Source organism: Mastomys coucha, unplaced genomic scaffold (assembly GCF_008632895.1).
Source record: "Mastomys coucha isolate ucsf_1 unplaced genomic scaffold, UCSF_Mcou_1 pScaffold19, whole genome shotgun sequence".
NCBI classification, from domain to species: domain Eukaryota; kingdom Metazoa; phylum Chordata; class Mammalia; order Rodentia; family Muridae; genus Mastomys; species Mastomys coucha.
In genome coordinates, this window is record NW_022196901.1 from 22109634 (window position 1) to 22128512 (window position 18879).

The following is an 18879-nucleotide window of genomic DNA, read 5'->3' on the forward strand; positions in this document are numbered from 1 at the left end:
AGGGAAATGCAAATCAAAACAACCCTGAGATTCCACTTTACACCAGTCAGAATGGCTAAGATCAAAAATTCAGATGACAGCAGAAGCTGAAGAGGTTGTGGAAAAAGAGGAACACTCCTTCATTGCTGGTGGGGTTGTAAGCTGGTACAACCACTCTGGAAATCTGTTTGCTAGTTCCTCAGGAAATTGGACATAGTACTACCAGAGGACCCAGCTATACCACTCCTGGACATATACCCAGAAGATGCTCCAACATGTAATAAGGACACATGCTCCACTATGTTCATAGCAGCCTTATTAATAATAGCCAGAAGCTGGACACAACCCAGATGTCGCTCAACAGAGGAATGGACACAGAAATTGTGGTATATCTACCCAATGGAGTACTACTCAGCTATTAAAAACAATGAGTTTATGAAATTCTTAGGGAAATGGATGGATCTGGAGAATATCATCCTGAGTGAGGTAACCCAATCACAAAAGAACACATATGGTATGCACTCTCTGGTAAGTGGATATTAGTCCAGAAGCTTGGAATACCCAAAATACAATTCACAAACCACAAAAAAACTCAAGAAGAAGGAAGACCAAAGTGTGGATACTTTGTTCCTTCTGTAAAGGGGGATCAAAATACCCATGGAAGGAGTTTCAGAGACAAACTATGGAGCAGAGACTAAAGGAAGGACAATCCAGAGACTGTTCCACCTTGGAATCCTTCCCATATTCAATCATCAAATCCAGACTATTGTGGATACCAGCAAGTACTGGCTGACAGAAGCCTGATATAGCTTTCTCCTAAGAGGCTCTGCCAGTACCTGACTAATAAAGAAGTAGAGGCTCACAGCCATCCATTGGACTGAGCTGTGGTTGTTCTTAAACCCACCTGTGAACAAGGAGCCTTTGAAAGTTGGTCTTTGAGGTTGGTCCTGTTATGGACCTGGAGTCAGTCATTAGTAGAAAGAATCCAAATGCATTGGTGTGAAGGACATCTCTAAGACTGCAATGTGAGAAGTGGGTGTGGCCAGTCAATATTATTACCATTGTACTGGTCTTTACTGCCACAGCATATGAGTATATCATATACCATTATCAGAACCTACATAAATACAAGTGAGTGGCAACCAGAAAATAAACTATGTAACCAACCTGCTTCAACTATCAGTTCTTCAAGTAGAAAATGGATGGTAGAAGTATTAATTCCTTTTATTGTGTACAGTTTTCATTATATAAACTAGAATCTGTTACAATACAGAGTCCTTGTAGATTTAAACCCATCATGTATACACAATTTATATCTGAGAATTAAAACAAAATTACAGAATCTTCAGCTCCAGAAGATGCTAGAACATCATTTAAAGTTTTGTCATTTGATAAGTTTTTAGTTAGTTTTGAAAACTTTATTTTAATTAACAAATTATTATATTTATGTGATAGATGTGATCTCTTGCTTATGTATAAATTATACTTTATGTACTAAATTTGATCTTTGGCAGTTTTATATGTAAACGTATGTTTGCTAATCCACGATTGACAGGCCCAGTGCTGGCAACCACAGCTGCTTGGGCTCTTGTCTGCAATGGATGTCTGTCAGTCTGCAATGGATGTCTGTCAGTCCTGAAGATGCCATTTGGCATCTCTTTTCCCTATCTCCCAGCTCTTACATTCTTTCTACTTGCTCTTTTAAAATGCTCTGTGAGAATTAGAGGGAGTCATATAAATGCTATGCATAGGAATGAACATTAAACCATCATTTATACTAAGCATCTTGAAGCCAAGTGTTTCCATATCCACCACTGTTCTCCGCAAAGGGAAGCTTCTCTGATTAAGGTCGAGAGCACCATTTTGCATGTGTTAGTAACCATGCGTGTGCACATACACACACACACACACACACACACACACATATGCGCATGCATGCTAGCGGACACTATGGATCAAAATTACAGTGCAGGAATCCCAGGAGGCCAGGAGAGACCATCAGGTCCCTGGAGCTGGAGCTACAGGTGGTTGTGAGTCACCAATCTGGGTGCTGGGAATCAATCTCTAGTCCTCTGTAAGGGCTCTGCATGCTTTTAACCATGGAGTCATCTCTCCATCCCCCTAGACATAAAAATTTAGTTTGGTGCCATGAGCATTTAGGCAAACCATACTCGGGATTTTTTTTAATGCATGAGCTTTAGGCAAAGCAAGTAACTCGTAAAGTAAGGTGGCAGAGTCCATTCTGAAGAAATGACTGAAATGTAATTTTTGGAAGATGCAAAAAACAATTTGTTATAGCAGTTAGTATTTTTACCTGTCAGTTTGAGGAAGTGAAATGAGGACTAAGCCCCCTCTTTCTGAGACACCCATGTCACCATCTCTAGTTCATCTAGTTATCTGAGTACTGGAGAGTTATATTGTACACAGAACTCTGAGAATAAGGGTGCCCTTTAACTGTGGAGAGCTGGACTTGTGGCACAGGACAGTAACTAACAATTGGTGTTTCTCTAAGCTTTTGGTCAGGATCTCTCAGACTCTTGTCCTTGGGACCTCTGTGGGGATGCCTTTTCAGATTTATTTCCCTGTCACTGTGGTATCAAATGCCTGTCCCTGTGTGACATCAGCTCCCTGTTCCTGTGTGACTTCACATTTCTTTCTTATGTGACATCATCTCTATGTCCCTTTGTGACTTCATATTTCTCTCTCTGGGTGACACTATCTCCCTTTCCTATGGCATCAAATGTACTTTCCTGTGTGACATTATCTCCTTGTCTGTGGCATCCAATGCAATTCCTTGTGTGACGTCATTCCTGTCCTGTGTTATATCACCTCCCTGTTCCCATGTGACATTTCTTCACATTATAATTATAGGGATAAAAAACTTTGGCACAAAAGGTATAATCTGGAAACCCACTACATCCATGCCTATTTTGCGTAACTCTGCCTCTAACACACCTCTTCCCCCTCAGGCCACCACTTCCAAGGATGGCTCTGCAGGTGGCTTCTCAGGGAAGGGTGATATTTGATGAACCAGTCTGATGACTGTATTAATTTGTTCAAATCATTGTGCATTTATTTAACACCCAATTTCACAGATGTCACTTGTCCAGCTGTTAGAAAAGCAGTGAGTGTGTCCTCTTTGTTAACTGCGAGCTAGGAACAGAGCTGAACACAGCCAAAGCTAGCAAGCTGGATGAGTGTGGGTCAGATGAGCTGTGTGTTTACTGAAAGCAGAGGGGGACTGAGTCTGCAGGCAGAATCAGGAACACCTCACTCTCACTAGAGGGGACCTTCCTGCTGAACCCAGGATGTCCTTTCCTGGCCAAGGCAAGCAGAGGTAGCAGTGTGTGGAAGCACAGAGGCCTGACAGGCATAGAGAACTAGTTCAGGGATGGCAGAGTTACACATGAGAAAAAAGACTCTGGCAAGAATATGAGGGACTGTGAGTGAACAGAGGAGTGGGGGTGGGGGGCCTCAAGAATTTTACCAAAATCACTTCTACAGAAGACATAATTTTTTTTTTCTTTTTTAGATCATCTTTGTTTTTATTAGATATTTTCTTTAGTTACATTTCGAATGTTATCCCCTTTCTGGGTTTCCCCACAGAAACCCCCCCATGTCCTCCCCGTCCCCCTGTTCACCCACCCACCCACTCCCTCAAGCATCCTTCACAGCTTCAATGGGCTCACAGAGCACCCAAGTATGAAAAGACCCAAAGTACATTAGCCAAAAGTGAAATATCGATGTCATGAATAAAAATGTTGCCCCAGAAACAAAGCAGCTTCACTCAGCAAAGAAGGCTATGGGCTCCAGCAGAGAGAGCAGGGGCAGTGTGCAGGAGCAAGGGCAGTAGGCAGCATTGGGGCAGTGGGCAAGAGACAGGGCCAGTGTGCAGGAGCCAGGAGAGTGGACAGGAGCTGAGGCAGAGGGCAGGAACTGGGGCAGTGGGCAAGAGACAGGGACAGTGTGCAGGAGCCAGGAGAGTGGACAGGAGCTGAGGCAGTGGGCAAGAACTGGGGTAGTGGGAGAAGCTAGGATAGTAGGAAGAAGCCAGTAGCAGTAGGCAGGATCTGGGGCAGTAGGAGGAGCCAGGGTAGTGAGCAGGAGCTGGGGTAGTGGGCAGGAACCAGGGTCAGTAGGCAGGAGCTGGGGCAGTGGGTAGGAGCTGATGTTGAAAATCCATATTGTCTAGGAAATGACCAAAATGTTTCTGACTAACAAAGACCTGAAGAAAGACTACCCCCACTAGGAAAGAATATGAGTCAAGCTTGACTCAAAATGAAGCAGAGTTTGGAACCAAGAAAAGAAGCTGTGCTAAAGAATTGAGACAAACATGTATTCAGTGAACAGAAATTCTGGCAGGGAAATGTGAGGTCTAGATAGGAAAATATAAGTAATAAGAAAAATGGAGGTTTCTAAATGAAAACAGATAAATTACAGGGCTGAGAAGTTGAATTGGTTGCTTTGGTCCGTGAGTGACTATGACAAAGGACTGAGATGACCTTGATAGCAATCCAAGAGAAGTTATCCCAGGCAAACAGAGAGGAGGGTGTGTTAAGGAAGGAAAGGGAGATAGATGACTAGGTAGATAAAATATGAGAAAGGAATCTGGATCCCCCATCATTCACATAGTTACTGGGTAGGCACAAGGACCACCTACACTTCCAGAGACAAGAACAATGGTTAAGCCAGCCAGGTAGACTTCCTGCATCTGTGAAGTCAAGATTTAATGGAGAGATCTTAGTTCAGTGAATAATGTGGAGGGTAATAGAGGAAGATACCCTATGTGCAAACATGTGTATGGGCATCTGCACATACATGTGTACCCCCTACAAGTATGCATACCATACACACATACATTTACAAAGACAGACAAAGGGGGAGAGAGAGAATGTGAATAAGAAGCTGGGAGGTAATATCAAACTCCCCAATGTTTATACAATCAGAAAACAAGAAGGAAAGGAGATGAATGAAGTGAGTCAAAATGGATAGTCAGCAAACATGGTTCAGGTATGTGTCAGAAGAGGCAACTTGCAGAAGAGAGCATTTAATTGGGACCTTATAGTTTCAGAGGGTGAATCCAAGACTATCTTGATGAAAAGCATGGGAACAGGCAGGCAGGCATGGTGCTGGAGCAGTAGCTGAAAGCTTACATCCTGATTGGCAAGTTAAAGGAAAAGAGAAAATTCAGCCTGGCATTTGCTTTTGAAACCTCTTAGTCCACCCTACATGCATACCTCCTCCAGCAAGGCCACACCTCCTAATCCTTCCCAAACAGTTCCACCAACTATGGGCCAAACAGAGACTTAAGACCTCTCTCAAGGGCATATAGAAGATGCACATTTTTAGAGACATGGCATACAGAAACCACCAGACAAAGTCTCCAAGATGCTCACTACTATAGAGTTCATATTTAGTGTACTGAAACCAACACAAAAGCACCAAAAGAAGATGACACTGGGAGCCAGGAACTAGTTAATCTAATACTGCCTTCCTGTTGGAAGTCATGCCAGCCAGAAGTGAGTGAAACAAATCTTCAAAATGATTAAAGGAAAAAAAGAAAAAGAAAAGAAAAGAAAGAAACTGTAAAATCAACAACCTGGAAATCTTTTAAAAATACAGGGGAAAAGGAGACATCAGAAAAGATAAATAAGCTTGTTACCAGTGAACCCATATAACCAGAGAGTAAAAGAAACTCTTCAAACACAAGAAATGGTCCTCAGTAGGAACCTAGGACCGTAACTAGCAACAGGCAGCATCAGAAATTAGAAAGGATGGATGCAGAATAAGATGACTTCACCTTCATGACATTTCACTTTAACATATTGCAATAGGCAAAAATGAGAACTTTGTCTTGAGGAATGTGTGAAGCATGTTGGTACAGCGTACATGACAGCTGCAATAAAATGGGAATAAATGGGCCCTAGAGGCTCAAGAGATTTCTACATTTCATAAGAAGCAGAGTTTGTCAACTGTGAAGAGTTAAAGGCCTACATCACAGTCACTAGTGTAGCCACGGCCTAACTAGTGCAATAAAATGCAGCTGAAATTGGTAAATAGAGACATATTTGAGTTTGCTGCCAAGCCACTTCGGGTGCTTTTGCTTTTGCTGCTGTGTTTTCCAGGGTTTTACTCCAAAAATCACAGCTCAAGCCAGTGTTTTATTACTTCCTCCAAAAATTTAAGTGTGTGTGTGTGTGTGTGTGTTTGTGTGCACATGTATGTATGTGTGTGAACACAATAGCATTTTCACTGTAGCTTCTTTGACTCAGGTTCTGAAATAGGGGTGTGATGTCCTCAGCTTTGTGCATTTTTATTTAGCATTGTCTTGACAAGTTGAGGTTCTGTGTGGTTCTGCAAGAATTTATGATTTTTTAACATAAAACATAAAAACAACATTAAAATTTGCATAGAGAGTGTGTTACATCCGTAGATCAATTTGAGTCATATGGACTCATAAAGTACACCATGTTAAAACTTATAAGATTGGGGCCTAGAGAGATGAATCAGTGGTTCAGAGTGTTTGCTGCTTTCTCGGGAGGATTAGAGCTTCCATCCCAGCGACCACCACAGAGATGGCTCACCACATACCTGTAACTCAAGCTCCAAGGAATCTGATGCCCTCTTCTGTCCTCTGCTGGTGCACCTGCATATACATGTTCATATACATGTACACAGAAATGTGTATAAATAAAATAAAGTAAATCTGTTTTAATTATTAGACCTAGGAGCTAGAGAATGCCTTTGCAGTTAAAAGCATATGTTGCTCTTCCAGATCTAAACTCAGTTTCAGCACTCACAACTTCCTGCAACAGTTGCAGGGAACCCAACACACTCTTCTAGCCTCCATTAGCATAGGCATATGCATAGGGGTACATTCATAGAGACACACAACCATATGTGTAACACAGCCATAAACAAAACAAGAAAGTATGTGAGATGCGTCTATTGATAGAAGTTTTTGTAAGAGTGGAAAATATCACACCAAAGACCCAGTGCTCACCATTAAAAAGCTAGAAAAAGCTAGAAGACTGTGTTAAGGGTAAAGTAATCAAAACAAAAAGAGATAAAGAAAGTAGCTGAATCATGAAGTCAAGGACTGAGATGGAAATGATATCAAAATAATATTTTTGCAAAAATCTTATTGGTTTTATTAACCAATGAATGTCTACAGTCTAGAGGACAAGAAGCTCGCAAACTGCCTTTTCCAGCAAACATGTTATCCTGTGAAGTCATAGACTATCAACCTCCTTAAAAGATAATCACATGGTATTAGGAGCAGAGTTTGTACTGTTAGAATCAAGGCAAGGGACACCCAACTATAACACATCAGGATCCAATGCTCACTACAGTAGTGGAAGCAAGAATTCGCTGACTTGTCCTTTCCAAACCAGGATGCCAAGGACTCTATGACTTGCTCTGAAATACTTCCCTGACATGCATAGAAATGGGGTGCTCCTATCATTGAAGACTTAGGGTCACAAAAGACAGGAGCAGGGAGCACACAGACTATCACTGTGCAATCAGACTCCCTTGGTCCCATCCTGTTTCCCATCCTTGCCCATTTTCCACCAGCCCAAAGTATAGAAAGATACAAGCTTCCCCCATTTCCCTGATTCTCTCCTCAGGTGTCTTATTCCAATAAAACTCTTTTTTAAGTTAATTTGTCCACTTTTCTCCTGTTCGTCTGTCTTTTGCTATGAATGGGAAAAGAAATGTCTTCCCTCCTACACTCTTTTAAAAATGTTACATACTCTATCACATGAACAGTTTTCTTACGTGACTCATTATCAAAATAGACTCAAGAATAAGTAGAAAAATATAAATGGTTCCATATCAATTGAAGAACTTAAATTGGGGATCTCAAACCTTCTACCAAGAAAACCCAAGGCCCAGAGATGTCATTAAAAATACAAAATTCCAGGTTATATTTGTTTATAAAGGAGAACTGGTCCAAATAATTCCCAACTCATGTGATGAAACCAATAATGCTTTTATTCTAGAGCCACACAAGTAAAGCCCCACACAAAAGAAACGAAACTAGTCATTATCCCCCATGATGCCAGATGCAAAAGCCAGAGCCAAGCATCATAAGATCAGAACCAAGACTCTGGGAAGCAGCATTGGAGGTGGTCCTGTGAGTGCATCTGCAAACACAGCTCACTGGATTGACAAAAACTCACATGGTGACTTCAGTGTTGGAGGAAAAGCATTATGTAATAGTCAACAACCTTGAAACATGAGACTTCTCAGCAACAGAGCAATAGAAGGTCACAGACTCAGACTCTCAAATTCATTAGTGAAGTGCCACCCCTATCTAACATCAAGAATCAAGCAAATGTTTATCTTCAAGTTTCTGGCATTGACCCTGATATTCTGATGATGCTCACCAGGCCTGAACAGAACCGTGTCTGCATTGTGTTAGCTGACCTGGTTTTGGAAGTGAAAACCCTCTTAAGGAATCTATTTTTTAATGGACTATAAATAAAACATACATTGAGGATAGCTGCAATAATGGAAATTAATTTTATATTAATCAATAGAAATAACCAAATAATAGCTAAGTGATTATTATAATACTATAAAATGCCAGAGAGTTTAGGGCTGATGTATTACATGACAATCAAAATCCATCTCCTGGAAATTACTTTAGTGTTGACATGACTCTAAGAAGACAGAAATACATTGTCTATGGACCAGAAGAGCAAATTGTACATTAGCTCTTGTCAACCCGACACCAACTGGGGTCAGTTCGGAAGAGCAAACCACAGTTGAAGGATTCTCTTCTGAAGACTGGGATGTCACAACATGTATAGGGCATTTTCTTGACTAATTGTTAATATGGAAGAGCCTATTTACCACCAGGAAGGGGGTCCTAGGTGGTATAAGAAGCAAGCCATAGGAGCAAGCCAGTAAGCAGCGCTCCTCCATGGCCTCTGCATGAGCTCCTGCCTCCAGGTTCCTTCCTACCTTGGCTTCTTTCTCTGACCTCCCTTCATGGTGGACTATAAGCTCTAAGATGTAATCCTTTCCTCCCCAAGTTATCCTTGGTAATGGAAATCATCATAGTAACAGAAAAGTTACTAGGCCTCTAGTATCTCCTCTGTTTCTCCAGTGCCATGTTATCTTTGACGTATATTAGTGTAAAAAGTTTGATGTGTCTGCCTGTAATCTATAATCCGCAGATGAGAGAAATCACAGGACATGGCCTTTCTGAATCTCACTCATCAGTCATTATAATGATCTGCTGTTGCACCCCTGGTCAAAATACATGATACAGAGTTGAAGGAAATTGTCTTTTTTAAACACCCATCATTTAATATATATATGTATTATATATATACATATATATTAATATATATTATATACATATATAATTATATATTGCATATATATTAATATATATTATATATGCATATATAATATATTAATATATGTATATATTAATATATACATATATACATATATTAATATACATATTATATATGTATTATATATACATGCATATATATAATACATATATATATATTGAAGTGGTAAAGTGAGAGCAAAAAAAAACCAGAATTGCAGTGACAGCAGTAGTCCTAGGGCGAGCTGTGTGTCCATTGCAACAGTGACCTGGCCCACACTTTTCTCAATTTGGCTCATTCCAAATTTTTCAGAAAAGCGAGGGTATATACAGACAACACAAGTGGGGAAAAACAAGACAAAGGCTTTACACAACTTGACCCAAGACTTACTAGAAATCTACAGAAACCATCAGGAGGTGACACTGACAGAAGGGCAGACACAGGTGATGGAATGGAAAGCCATGAGCTAAAGCCTGCAGGTAAAGGCCAGCTAGCATGGCATATACTACAGGGAGTACTGAAACCCTGCCTCAGCCAAGGTCAAAGGTGAGGTCCCACACTCCAGGCTGTTCTCTAACCTCTGTTCCCACACTGTAGCACATGCATCCTTGACCTCCCATTCCCAAATGCACACATGCACATATGCATCACACATGCATACATACACACGCGTGCGCGCGCGCACACACACACACACACACACACACACACACATGCTCACACACACAGAGACATATACACAAAGCATGCACATATTTTTTAAAAAGATTATTTTTACAAGTCACAATGTGGTGCCACAAAAGATGAGGTACCCTATTAGCATTTACACAAGAACACTACTCAGACCTCAGGAATGCAAAGGTTGCTGATGAAGCTCTGGTATCGATGACTTGAGAGTAATGATATCAGGATTTCCTGGGGCAGTTAAAGGTGTAAATAGATAAAAATTAACCTTTGCTTCATACTACAGACAAGTCCTTTCCATGTAAACTAAGCCTCAGTTTTGAAAGGAAAAAAATCAAAAAATGTTTCAGAAAACATATAGGAGACAATCATTTTCACTCTGTGTTTACTAATGTGCATTATTTATACACAATAATGAATTTCATTGTAACTTTTCATACACACATACAATGTATTTTGATCTTAGTTACCCCGACTCTCCTTTTCCTTCCCCTCCTCCTCCTCTTTGCTTTGCAGATTACTCACCTTCTTCTCTTGGATCTTTTGCTTGTGTGTTTCGTAGACAGGTTTTGGGGCTGTTGTTGTTTTAACTTCTCAGGCAGGTTTATTGATCAGCTACGGAGATGGCTTCCCTGTAGAAGTGGTGGTTCGTAGAACAGAGCCTCTGCCAGCAAGGACAGGGTTAAAAGTCACTGTTAGGGGCACTCACCTGTGTCCTGAGGTACTGTTATATCCTCCCAGGTGAACAGAGTTGACTGACAGATTCACCCATTTTGGGGCTCAGTGACTAAGAGTGCTTTCTGGCCTTGCAGAGGATCTGAGTTCAGTTCTCAGCTCCCACATTGTATAGCTTACAACTACCTGGAACTCAATCTTTAGAGGATCTAACACCCTCTTCTGACTTCGGGAGGTCCCCACACAGATGCAAACATACTTATAAAAGGAATCTTTAAAAAAAAATTCACTCATTGTGAAAGGTAGAAAATGAGTGGAGATAGGTCTGTGTCAGATTAAGGGGCAAGCCCTTTTTGCAGGCTTCATATAGAACTGATATGCAGCTTCCTAAGTGCTTTCTAACAGGAAACTAACCCCACCGTGGGCCACCTACAGGCCCATCCTTCAGACACTGTATTTCTTGCAGGTACTTGTACACTATTTAGTATGTGATTTTTTATTGGGGGGTCAGTGGGTATACATGTGGATACGTTTGTACATAGGTGAGGAAAGTAGAGATCCTAGGATGCTGTTCATCCTGTTATTTGATACAGGGTCTCTCACTACTCTGGAGCTCACTGAATAGGCTGCCTAGCCAGTGAGCCCCAGAGATCCACCTGTCTTTGCCACCCAAGTGCTGGAATAATTGTATCTCCAATCCCAACATTTTTAAGTGGGTGCTGGGGATCAAACTCAGGATACCATACTTTCAAAACAAGCAATTTACCCACTGAACATCACCCCCAGTTATCAATTTTCTAAGGAAATAATTAGAAATTGTAGAGACCAGAGTCACTGATACTCGATGATAGATTCAAAAATGCCCATGGCAGAAAACCAAGACACCCTTTTAGAGTTCCACCAGGAGCTTGTAGGGAACAGGAAAGCTGGCTTTCAGGGTGTGACCACAGGTAATTTCAGATCCATGAGACCGTCAGTCCCTTCGTTCCCAACTGTTTTGCTCTCCTGTAGTATCGGACTCTGTCTGCTTGGTGTGCCCATTATGTCTGCCCTACCCAAGAAAGTCCTACGTATCCTCAAACTCTGCACACATATGCTTTGCTGTCTTGGCAGAGAAGAGATGGCTCATGGATGAGCATCCCTGAAGGCCACACTGCTGGAGTGGGAAGTAGACACTGCATTTAAAGGGCCCTTCTTGAGATAACTACACAATTCATTTCACACACATCTAGCAAACACTGAAGAGGGGTTCTGGATGACTCGTGTTTCTTTTCTATTTTCCTCTTGTAGATAAGGAATTCATCTACAGAGAACGGAAAGGGAATGTCATACTGCGGAACGTTGAAACAAATAATTCCACGGTGTTAATAGAAGGCAAAAAAATTGTAAGTACTCTGTCTAATGACCAGGATAATTTCAGAGTAATTTTTTTTCCCTCCTGCAAGTCAATAAAGCAGAAAATGACTTTAGGTTTCAAGTTTTGGTGGAGCCGAGGAAAAGCATTAACTTGTAATACCACTGGCTGAGCAACTAAAGATAATGGGAAATTGAAAGCACACTAGTTTAATAAGCTGAAACCCTGCTTTCTTTGGGGATCCTAAAAATCCTTCCACAGGTGTTGGAAGCAAGTGTTGCGTATCAAGTATAATTGAAAGATAAAGACCAAAGGCTTTCACACATTTACAGAACAATCACAGTAAAACCTACAGAATAATACTTCAAGAGACCTTGCTCAATCTTATTTAAGAAAATTAAATCTCTGCCTGTGCAGGGAATATTGCCTTAGGCACCTTGGCAGTGTCTTGGTGGAGAGCAATGGGTACAGTAGGGGTTTATGTTGTAAAATAAGTACTAAGCCGATCTGGAAATATTGCATTTTCAGCCAGGAAAACTTGTTTTGAATTTGTGTGTGAAGATATGAAAAGCTGGCGGAGGAGGTTCACTGCCAGAAATCATCAAAGGGGAATTGACTTTGATTCTTTATTTACAATGGACTCATGCTTGGTCTTAGGGGAAGTGCCTCCATGAACCTGAAGGCTGATCATTTTCCAGCTTGCTCCCCTTGGGGAGTACAAGGAGAAATAAAGGTAAATTTGTGAATAGTGAGAACTGGAAAATGGTGGAACTTTCAGGTCAGAGTGCTGATAAACAAGCTGAATGAGAGTCAGGGCTGAGGAAGGATTGCAGGCTACTGGAAGGTAGGTAAGCGGAACTGTCGAAAAGGCCAGTCAGCCCTGGGAAGGTGCTGGCACATGAGCCTCTACAAGTTCCACAAATCAGAGCTCCAGGTCCAGGAGCTCTTCCCAGGGAAAGGAAGGCTTCTTAACTGACCACCCTTCCTGGACCCAAAGAAAGTGCTATCTGCTCTTAGCTCCTAGGGACAGTCAACTGTTTCATTTTCTATTGAGTTTCCTTCTACTGTAAGGAAACTCATCTTTAACATAGTAGCATCCTACCTTTTGTACATTCTGGCCCTGTCCTATGAAGGTGCCACTCCCAGTATGGGAATGAATTTTGGGCCTGGATCAAATCAGATTCCCCATAAAGGACTGGGAGAGAGAGGAATGTGCTTACCCTATTGTACAAAAATGTCATTTTGGGGAGAATTATTAAGAATTCATCTGACTCAACCTACATCAAATATTAAAGCTATGGGATTGCTTTAAAATGTTCTACAGAAGGAGAAACAAACACTTTGCCTGCTGCTGAGGATGTTGACACTTCTAGTTTGGGGCATGGTTTAGTCCAAGCAGAGGGTATACATACAGTTGTGCATTCAGAAGACACCCTTATGGTGATGGGCAGATAGCTCAATGGTTAAGATCACTGGCTATTCTTCCAGAGAATCCAGGTTCCTAGCACCCACATGGTGGTTCTTGACTGTCTATCACTCCAGTCCCAGGGGATCCATTGCCTTCTTTTGGCCACTTCATGCATGAGGCATACCTGGTATATAGATGTATATGCAAGCAAAACACCTATATACATAAAAAAATAAATCTTTAAAATCAGCAATTTTTAACAGGCCAGGTTTAACTGTGCCTATCTTAGAAAACTAGTGAGATAATTTCAGAATCCATCATAGGTACAGAAAATTCTTCATCTCATACATTAACTGGCTTATTCAATTACCAGCCTTTATTATACTAAAGTATTATAAATGCACTTAATTTACAAAAATTTATTGGACACTGAATATGTGCAATCTGATCAATGGATATTTTTTCACTCAGTGCCACATTTAAATGCTGCCAGAAACAGGATTTTGAAAAGACACTGAATAAATGTCACTTTGTGGCCTGTACTGTAATTCAGATGCAGAATCTGGCTTAATGTCTTCTTGTATAATTACTGTTTCACTTTTCCTTTATTTCCAAGTTGAAAATAATTTCCCCTGCCACCCTGGAACATGAGGGTCTCTTGTGAGACCCAAGAATAAGATACCTGCACTGGGTATCTTCCTAAGAAGGCGAAGCAGGGTGAGACCAAGGGAGCAGGAAGTGTGGAGCATGGCACATTCTGCACTTCTCTGTCACTCTTCTCATCTTTTCATTGCTCTGCCCAAAACCCTAGCAAGGAGCAACTTATGTGAGGGGAAGCTTATGTATGTTGATGGTCTGAGGAGACCGCAGTCAGTCCTGGCAGCAGAAGGCCCCATGGTGGCTGGATCCCTGGGCAGCTGCTCAGTCACAGCTCAGTGGATTAGGAAGCAAGTCTGTTGCTACCTTGAGCTCTCTAGGTCCAATCTCAGAGAACCACCCCCCACCTCCCAGACAGCTCCACCAAACCTGTAGGAATAGCCCAACTCATAACCCCTTCTGTTGACCACATAGGTGGTCCATTCCTGACTGAATTCCAGAGACCTTGTGGTTGCTTAAATTACTAAAGGCAGCCTGAAGCCTCTGTGAGGCCAATTGGGACTTTAAGATTGGTCTAGAAGACAAATGGAGAAACAGAAAACAATCTGGAAATTCTGTGGTCAGCAAAATTTTAAAATATATCCTGAAATCTCACTAACCACATTCTTTTTCCTCATCCAATTAAAAGCAGATCAGTGATACCTTTGATTCTAGCCTCTTTCCTAGCTTGAGGGGATTGGATGGGAGGACATATGACACTGTATCAACCCTGTAAAGATCCAAGTCAGTGTTTTTGTGACTGATGAGATCTTGGGCTGCAGCCAGGCAGTGGTGGTGTATGCCTTTAATCCCAGCCCCCTGAGGCAGAGGCAGATCTAAAGGAGTTAGTACCAGGACAACCAGAGCTACACAGAGAAACCCTGACTTGGTGGGAGTGGGCGGAGGGGTCTTGGGTTAAGTGCTGGCCTCATGCACTGTGTCAAGCCGTACCCTTCCCAGACAGCATCGTTAGTGAAAGATGTCAACAGATCATTATTAGTACTTGTCATGTTTGCTGTAACAAAACACTTAGCACCTGCAGCTTAAGAAGGATGTTTATTTTGGCCCCCTGATTTGAAGGGATACAGTGGTTACAGCCTTAAGTCTCAGATGAAACTTGGAATTTTCAGTAGTGTTGTTAAAGACTTACTTCTGAAGTCAGGCTAAATTTATTCTGCATTTTGAGACGACCATAAGTCTACAGAGGCAAAGTTTGAAGGGAATAGCCTAAAAGTGATATACGTGGCTGTCAAGTTGACAAGGGACAGACTTATGATGACTAAATATTGTCAGGTTGACACTATTCAAGATCACCATGGAACCCAACTCCTGGGCATGTCTGGGCATGACTGACAATATTAAGCTAGTGAAGGTGTGAAGGCACTAAGTGGAATATAGAGGAGGAGAGCTGAACACAGGTATTCACCGCTCTTTGCTCCCTCACCATGGACACAATGTGACATACTCCCTTCTGCTCTTGCAGCCACATTTCTTCACTGTGACCATTAGTCCATTATTTTTTTAATTTTTATATATTTATTTTATGGTTGGGGGTGTCTGCATGTATGTCTGTGTACCACATGCATGCATGGTGCCTGAGGAGGCACCAGAAAAAACCACTGGATCACCTGGGACTGGACTTGAAAGACCCCCAGAACTGGGGAGATCCTTACTCAAGTCTCGGGATAACATGACCACCCAATGACTCACGAGAGACCGAACTTGCTGCAATCACATGAGGTTTATTTGGGATAGGCCGGTACCGGGGTCAATCTCGTGACCTTGCTGGCCAGAGGAGTTCAACCCCGAACACAAGAAGTGAGGGGTATTTAAAGGGAAAAAAACACAAACTGGGGGGGGGGGGAGAAGGTTACCAAGGAAACATAACAAAAAAACAGTGGAAAATTTCAGAGGGACCCAACCCAAGGTATTCAGTTAGGGAGAGGAACATATTCCTTCTAAGAATGTAATCTTTATCTATCGGTCAGCAGGGTGGAGAGCCTCAGCAGGGTGGAGGGCCTGTAAACCAGTAGACCTTCATTCCTAGTTCTGCACTCATTGTGGATCAGTCAGGAGGGGCAGGTTTCGGGAACTAGAGCCCTGAGGTTGTTTGTTAGCCAAGTTCCTGGAACTGGCTACTCCACATTTTTTGGCTTGTTACAGAGGTTTTCCATGCCCCTACTAGGTAAAGGTTATACATTATACATACATTTCTATTAAATGCCCTCATTTTAAATTCTAAAACTCTCCAGCCTTTCAGACTTACAAATAGTTGTAAGCTGCTGTGTTGGTGCTGGGAACTAAACCCAGGTCCTCTGGACAAGCAGCTGGCTCTTAACTGCTGAGCTGTCTCTCTAGCCCCTAGTCCATTATTTCTAATGTAGCCTCCATTGCACTCTCGGTTGTAAGGCCTATTCCAGCCAGAATCTGTGTCTTCTAAATGACTATTAAAGGATGACATAACAGAGGAGATATGCTTTCTAGAAACATCTGTATGAGTAAGAGATATGGAGGACCCATATGGCCCCAGAGTTATAACCTTGAGCTTTGAATCTGCCTTCCCACTGGAACCGTGCTTGAGAACTACAGAACTCCTGTTATTTGTAATGTCTGTCCCAGGACTGACTCTCAGGAGCCAGGAACATTGTAGTGATATGTGAGAGATCACATATACCATGCTTCAAAATATGAGCCACGCGTGGATAGATGTTTTCTAGCCTGGAGATCTTAGACAGTGTTCAGGGTGCAGGTAAAGAGGACTAGAGTATTTAAACAGGAGGATACAGAAGGCAGTCAAGGCCACAGGAGCATGGCAATAACACTGTGCTGACTTGAGCTATCCAAGTGTCCAGGCAGCATCAATAGCTGACAGACTCTGGGTATCCAGGCAGCAATAGTAGATAGCAGAATCTTCTTCCTAATAGGGCATGGGCTGCTGCTGTACAGAGCCAAGGAGGAGTACCTTGCTAGTGACACCAACAGTCAGATAAAAATCAAACCCTGAGTAGCTTTCACATGAGTTACATTTGATGTCTCAAGAATTCTGGAGCATTTTACTTTACTCTTATTTTACTTTTGTTGCTCTAAGAAGAGTCATCTGTTACCCAAGAAGGTCTTTGGCATATTATACACCTTTTGCCCTGAGAAGTGGGCCACTGGGAGAAAATCACCTGCTTCTGAGGGGTTTGCCATAGGCCTGCCAGTCACCCCATACTTGGAAAGTCTAGCAAGTTTTCCTCTGCTGAGTAGCAGACTGTGTTTCCTCGCTTGCTTTCCTTCTGTGGCTCTCCTTATTTTCTCATAGAAGGATGCTTAAAGTGGCCATACTACATACTACTGACTTAAATAGGCTTGGCTGGCCCTAAAATCCTAAGGAAACTTAGCACCCATTTCTACACTTTCAGAATAGAACAAAACTTCTCAAATGGAGAGGCCTGTGGCCTATACTTGATATTTAACTCTCTTTAGCTAAATTGTTATAGGCTTATGAAGTCTAACCCCTCTCAGATAAAGAATCTGAGAATAGCCATGAGCAGACCCCTACTTCATCCTCATACACCATCCTGGTGATTTTGTAGGGCTGTTTCAGGAGCGTTGGCTGAGGTGGCGTGGTGTCAGATTTTAGGAATGAAAATGAGAAATAGCATGTTCAAGAGAGTCATTAGGGAAGAATTAACAGTGCCATGGACCGGGGTTTCTCGTGGGGAGCCCTTGTTCCATGGGATGAGAGTTCTGGCCAGGTGGGCAAGGAATTTCAGTGGGTGATAGAGTCGACACAAAAAGTGTGTTATTGAAAGACTCTGGCTGGAGTTCCCGCTCAAGTCCTAGGAGGCATGCACCCGAGGAACACGAAAAGCCGTCTTGATGCAAACGCAGAGGTAGTTTATTTTTCGGGGCCCCAGTTTGTTTCCCAAACCAACTCATGCAGGAGTCTAGGGAATCCGACCTCGAGGCCCAGGGGTTAGGGCTTTTATAGGAAAAAAGTCTGGGGAGACAAAGGAATTGGTGTGGCTATACATGATTGGCTATTTTAAATGTAGTTTGTGTAGATCAGAGTTGAGAATTCCAAAATGGGGAGTGAAAAAGGAATGCTTATTCAAGGTTCCTAATTGACCCTTAGCTAATACCTAAGAAAACCAGATGGCCCAGGGTCTATCACTCAATGTCTGGCCAGGCATGTCTCAGGCGCCTCAGCTCAGGGCACCTCCTTGCCTTATCTCTGAGATTTACACTCCCCTGGTCTGGGCTCCCCTAACAGCTTTTCCCTGGCCTGGCCCTCTTCTTACAGGCCTGGCCCCTGTGGTTTCCAGTACTGGTCTCAAATTTAACTCTTTCAATCCCAGGCTTATGTGGGCAAGTTCCTGCTGAATTTTTTATTTTCCTTTTCATTATCTGAATGTATTTCTTAAAAATGGCATGAGAGGGGTGAGAGCTGCCCTCTTCTCTCCGGTGAGTTCCTAAGCCGGGAGCAGCCAGCTGGGAGGCACAGGCCCCACGAGTCGCAAGGGAGCCACAGGGCAGCAGGGACAGGATCCTCTCAGCTTCCCAGTGACAGAAGTGGAACAGCGACCTTAGCTGCCCCCTTCCCTGCAAGTAGAGGGCCTGCCTCCAGGGACCGCCTTGACCAGGAGTCTCCTGTGAGAGCCACCTTCTTCTCTCTGGTGAGTTCCTAAGCCAGGAGCAGCCAGCTGGGAGGCACAGGCCCCACGAGTCGCAGGGGTCTTACAGGGCAGCAGGGACAGGACAAGCTCTGGTCAGAGTCACTAAGAACATCTAACACCAAAAATCAAGAG

The 18879-nt window shown here is 42.5% G+C and overlaps 1 protein-coding gene across 4 annotated transcripts in view; it reads left to right on the forward strand.

Moving 5' to 3' along the window:
- The window catches only part of Dpp6 (dipeptidyl peptidase like 6), a 933905-nt gene that overhangs the window by 630348 nt on the left and 284678 nt on the right, over positions 1 to 18879 (forward strand). For all 4 annotated transcript variants that reach the window (XM_031380237.1, XM_031380239.1, XM_031380236.1 and 1 more), the window contains exon 4: positions 11979 to 12073. In XM_031380237.1, coding sequence (XP_031236097.1) covers positions 11979 to 12073 — 95 coding nt within the window. The remainder of the gene's footprint in view (positions 1 to 11978; positions 12074 to 18879) is intronic.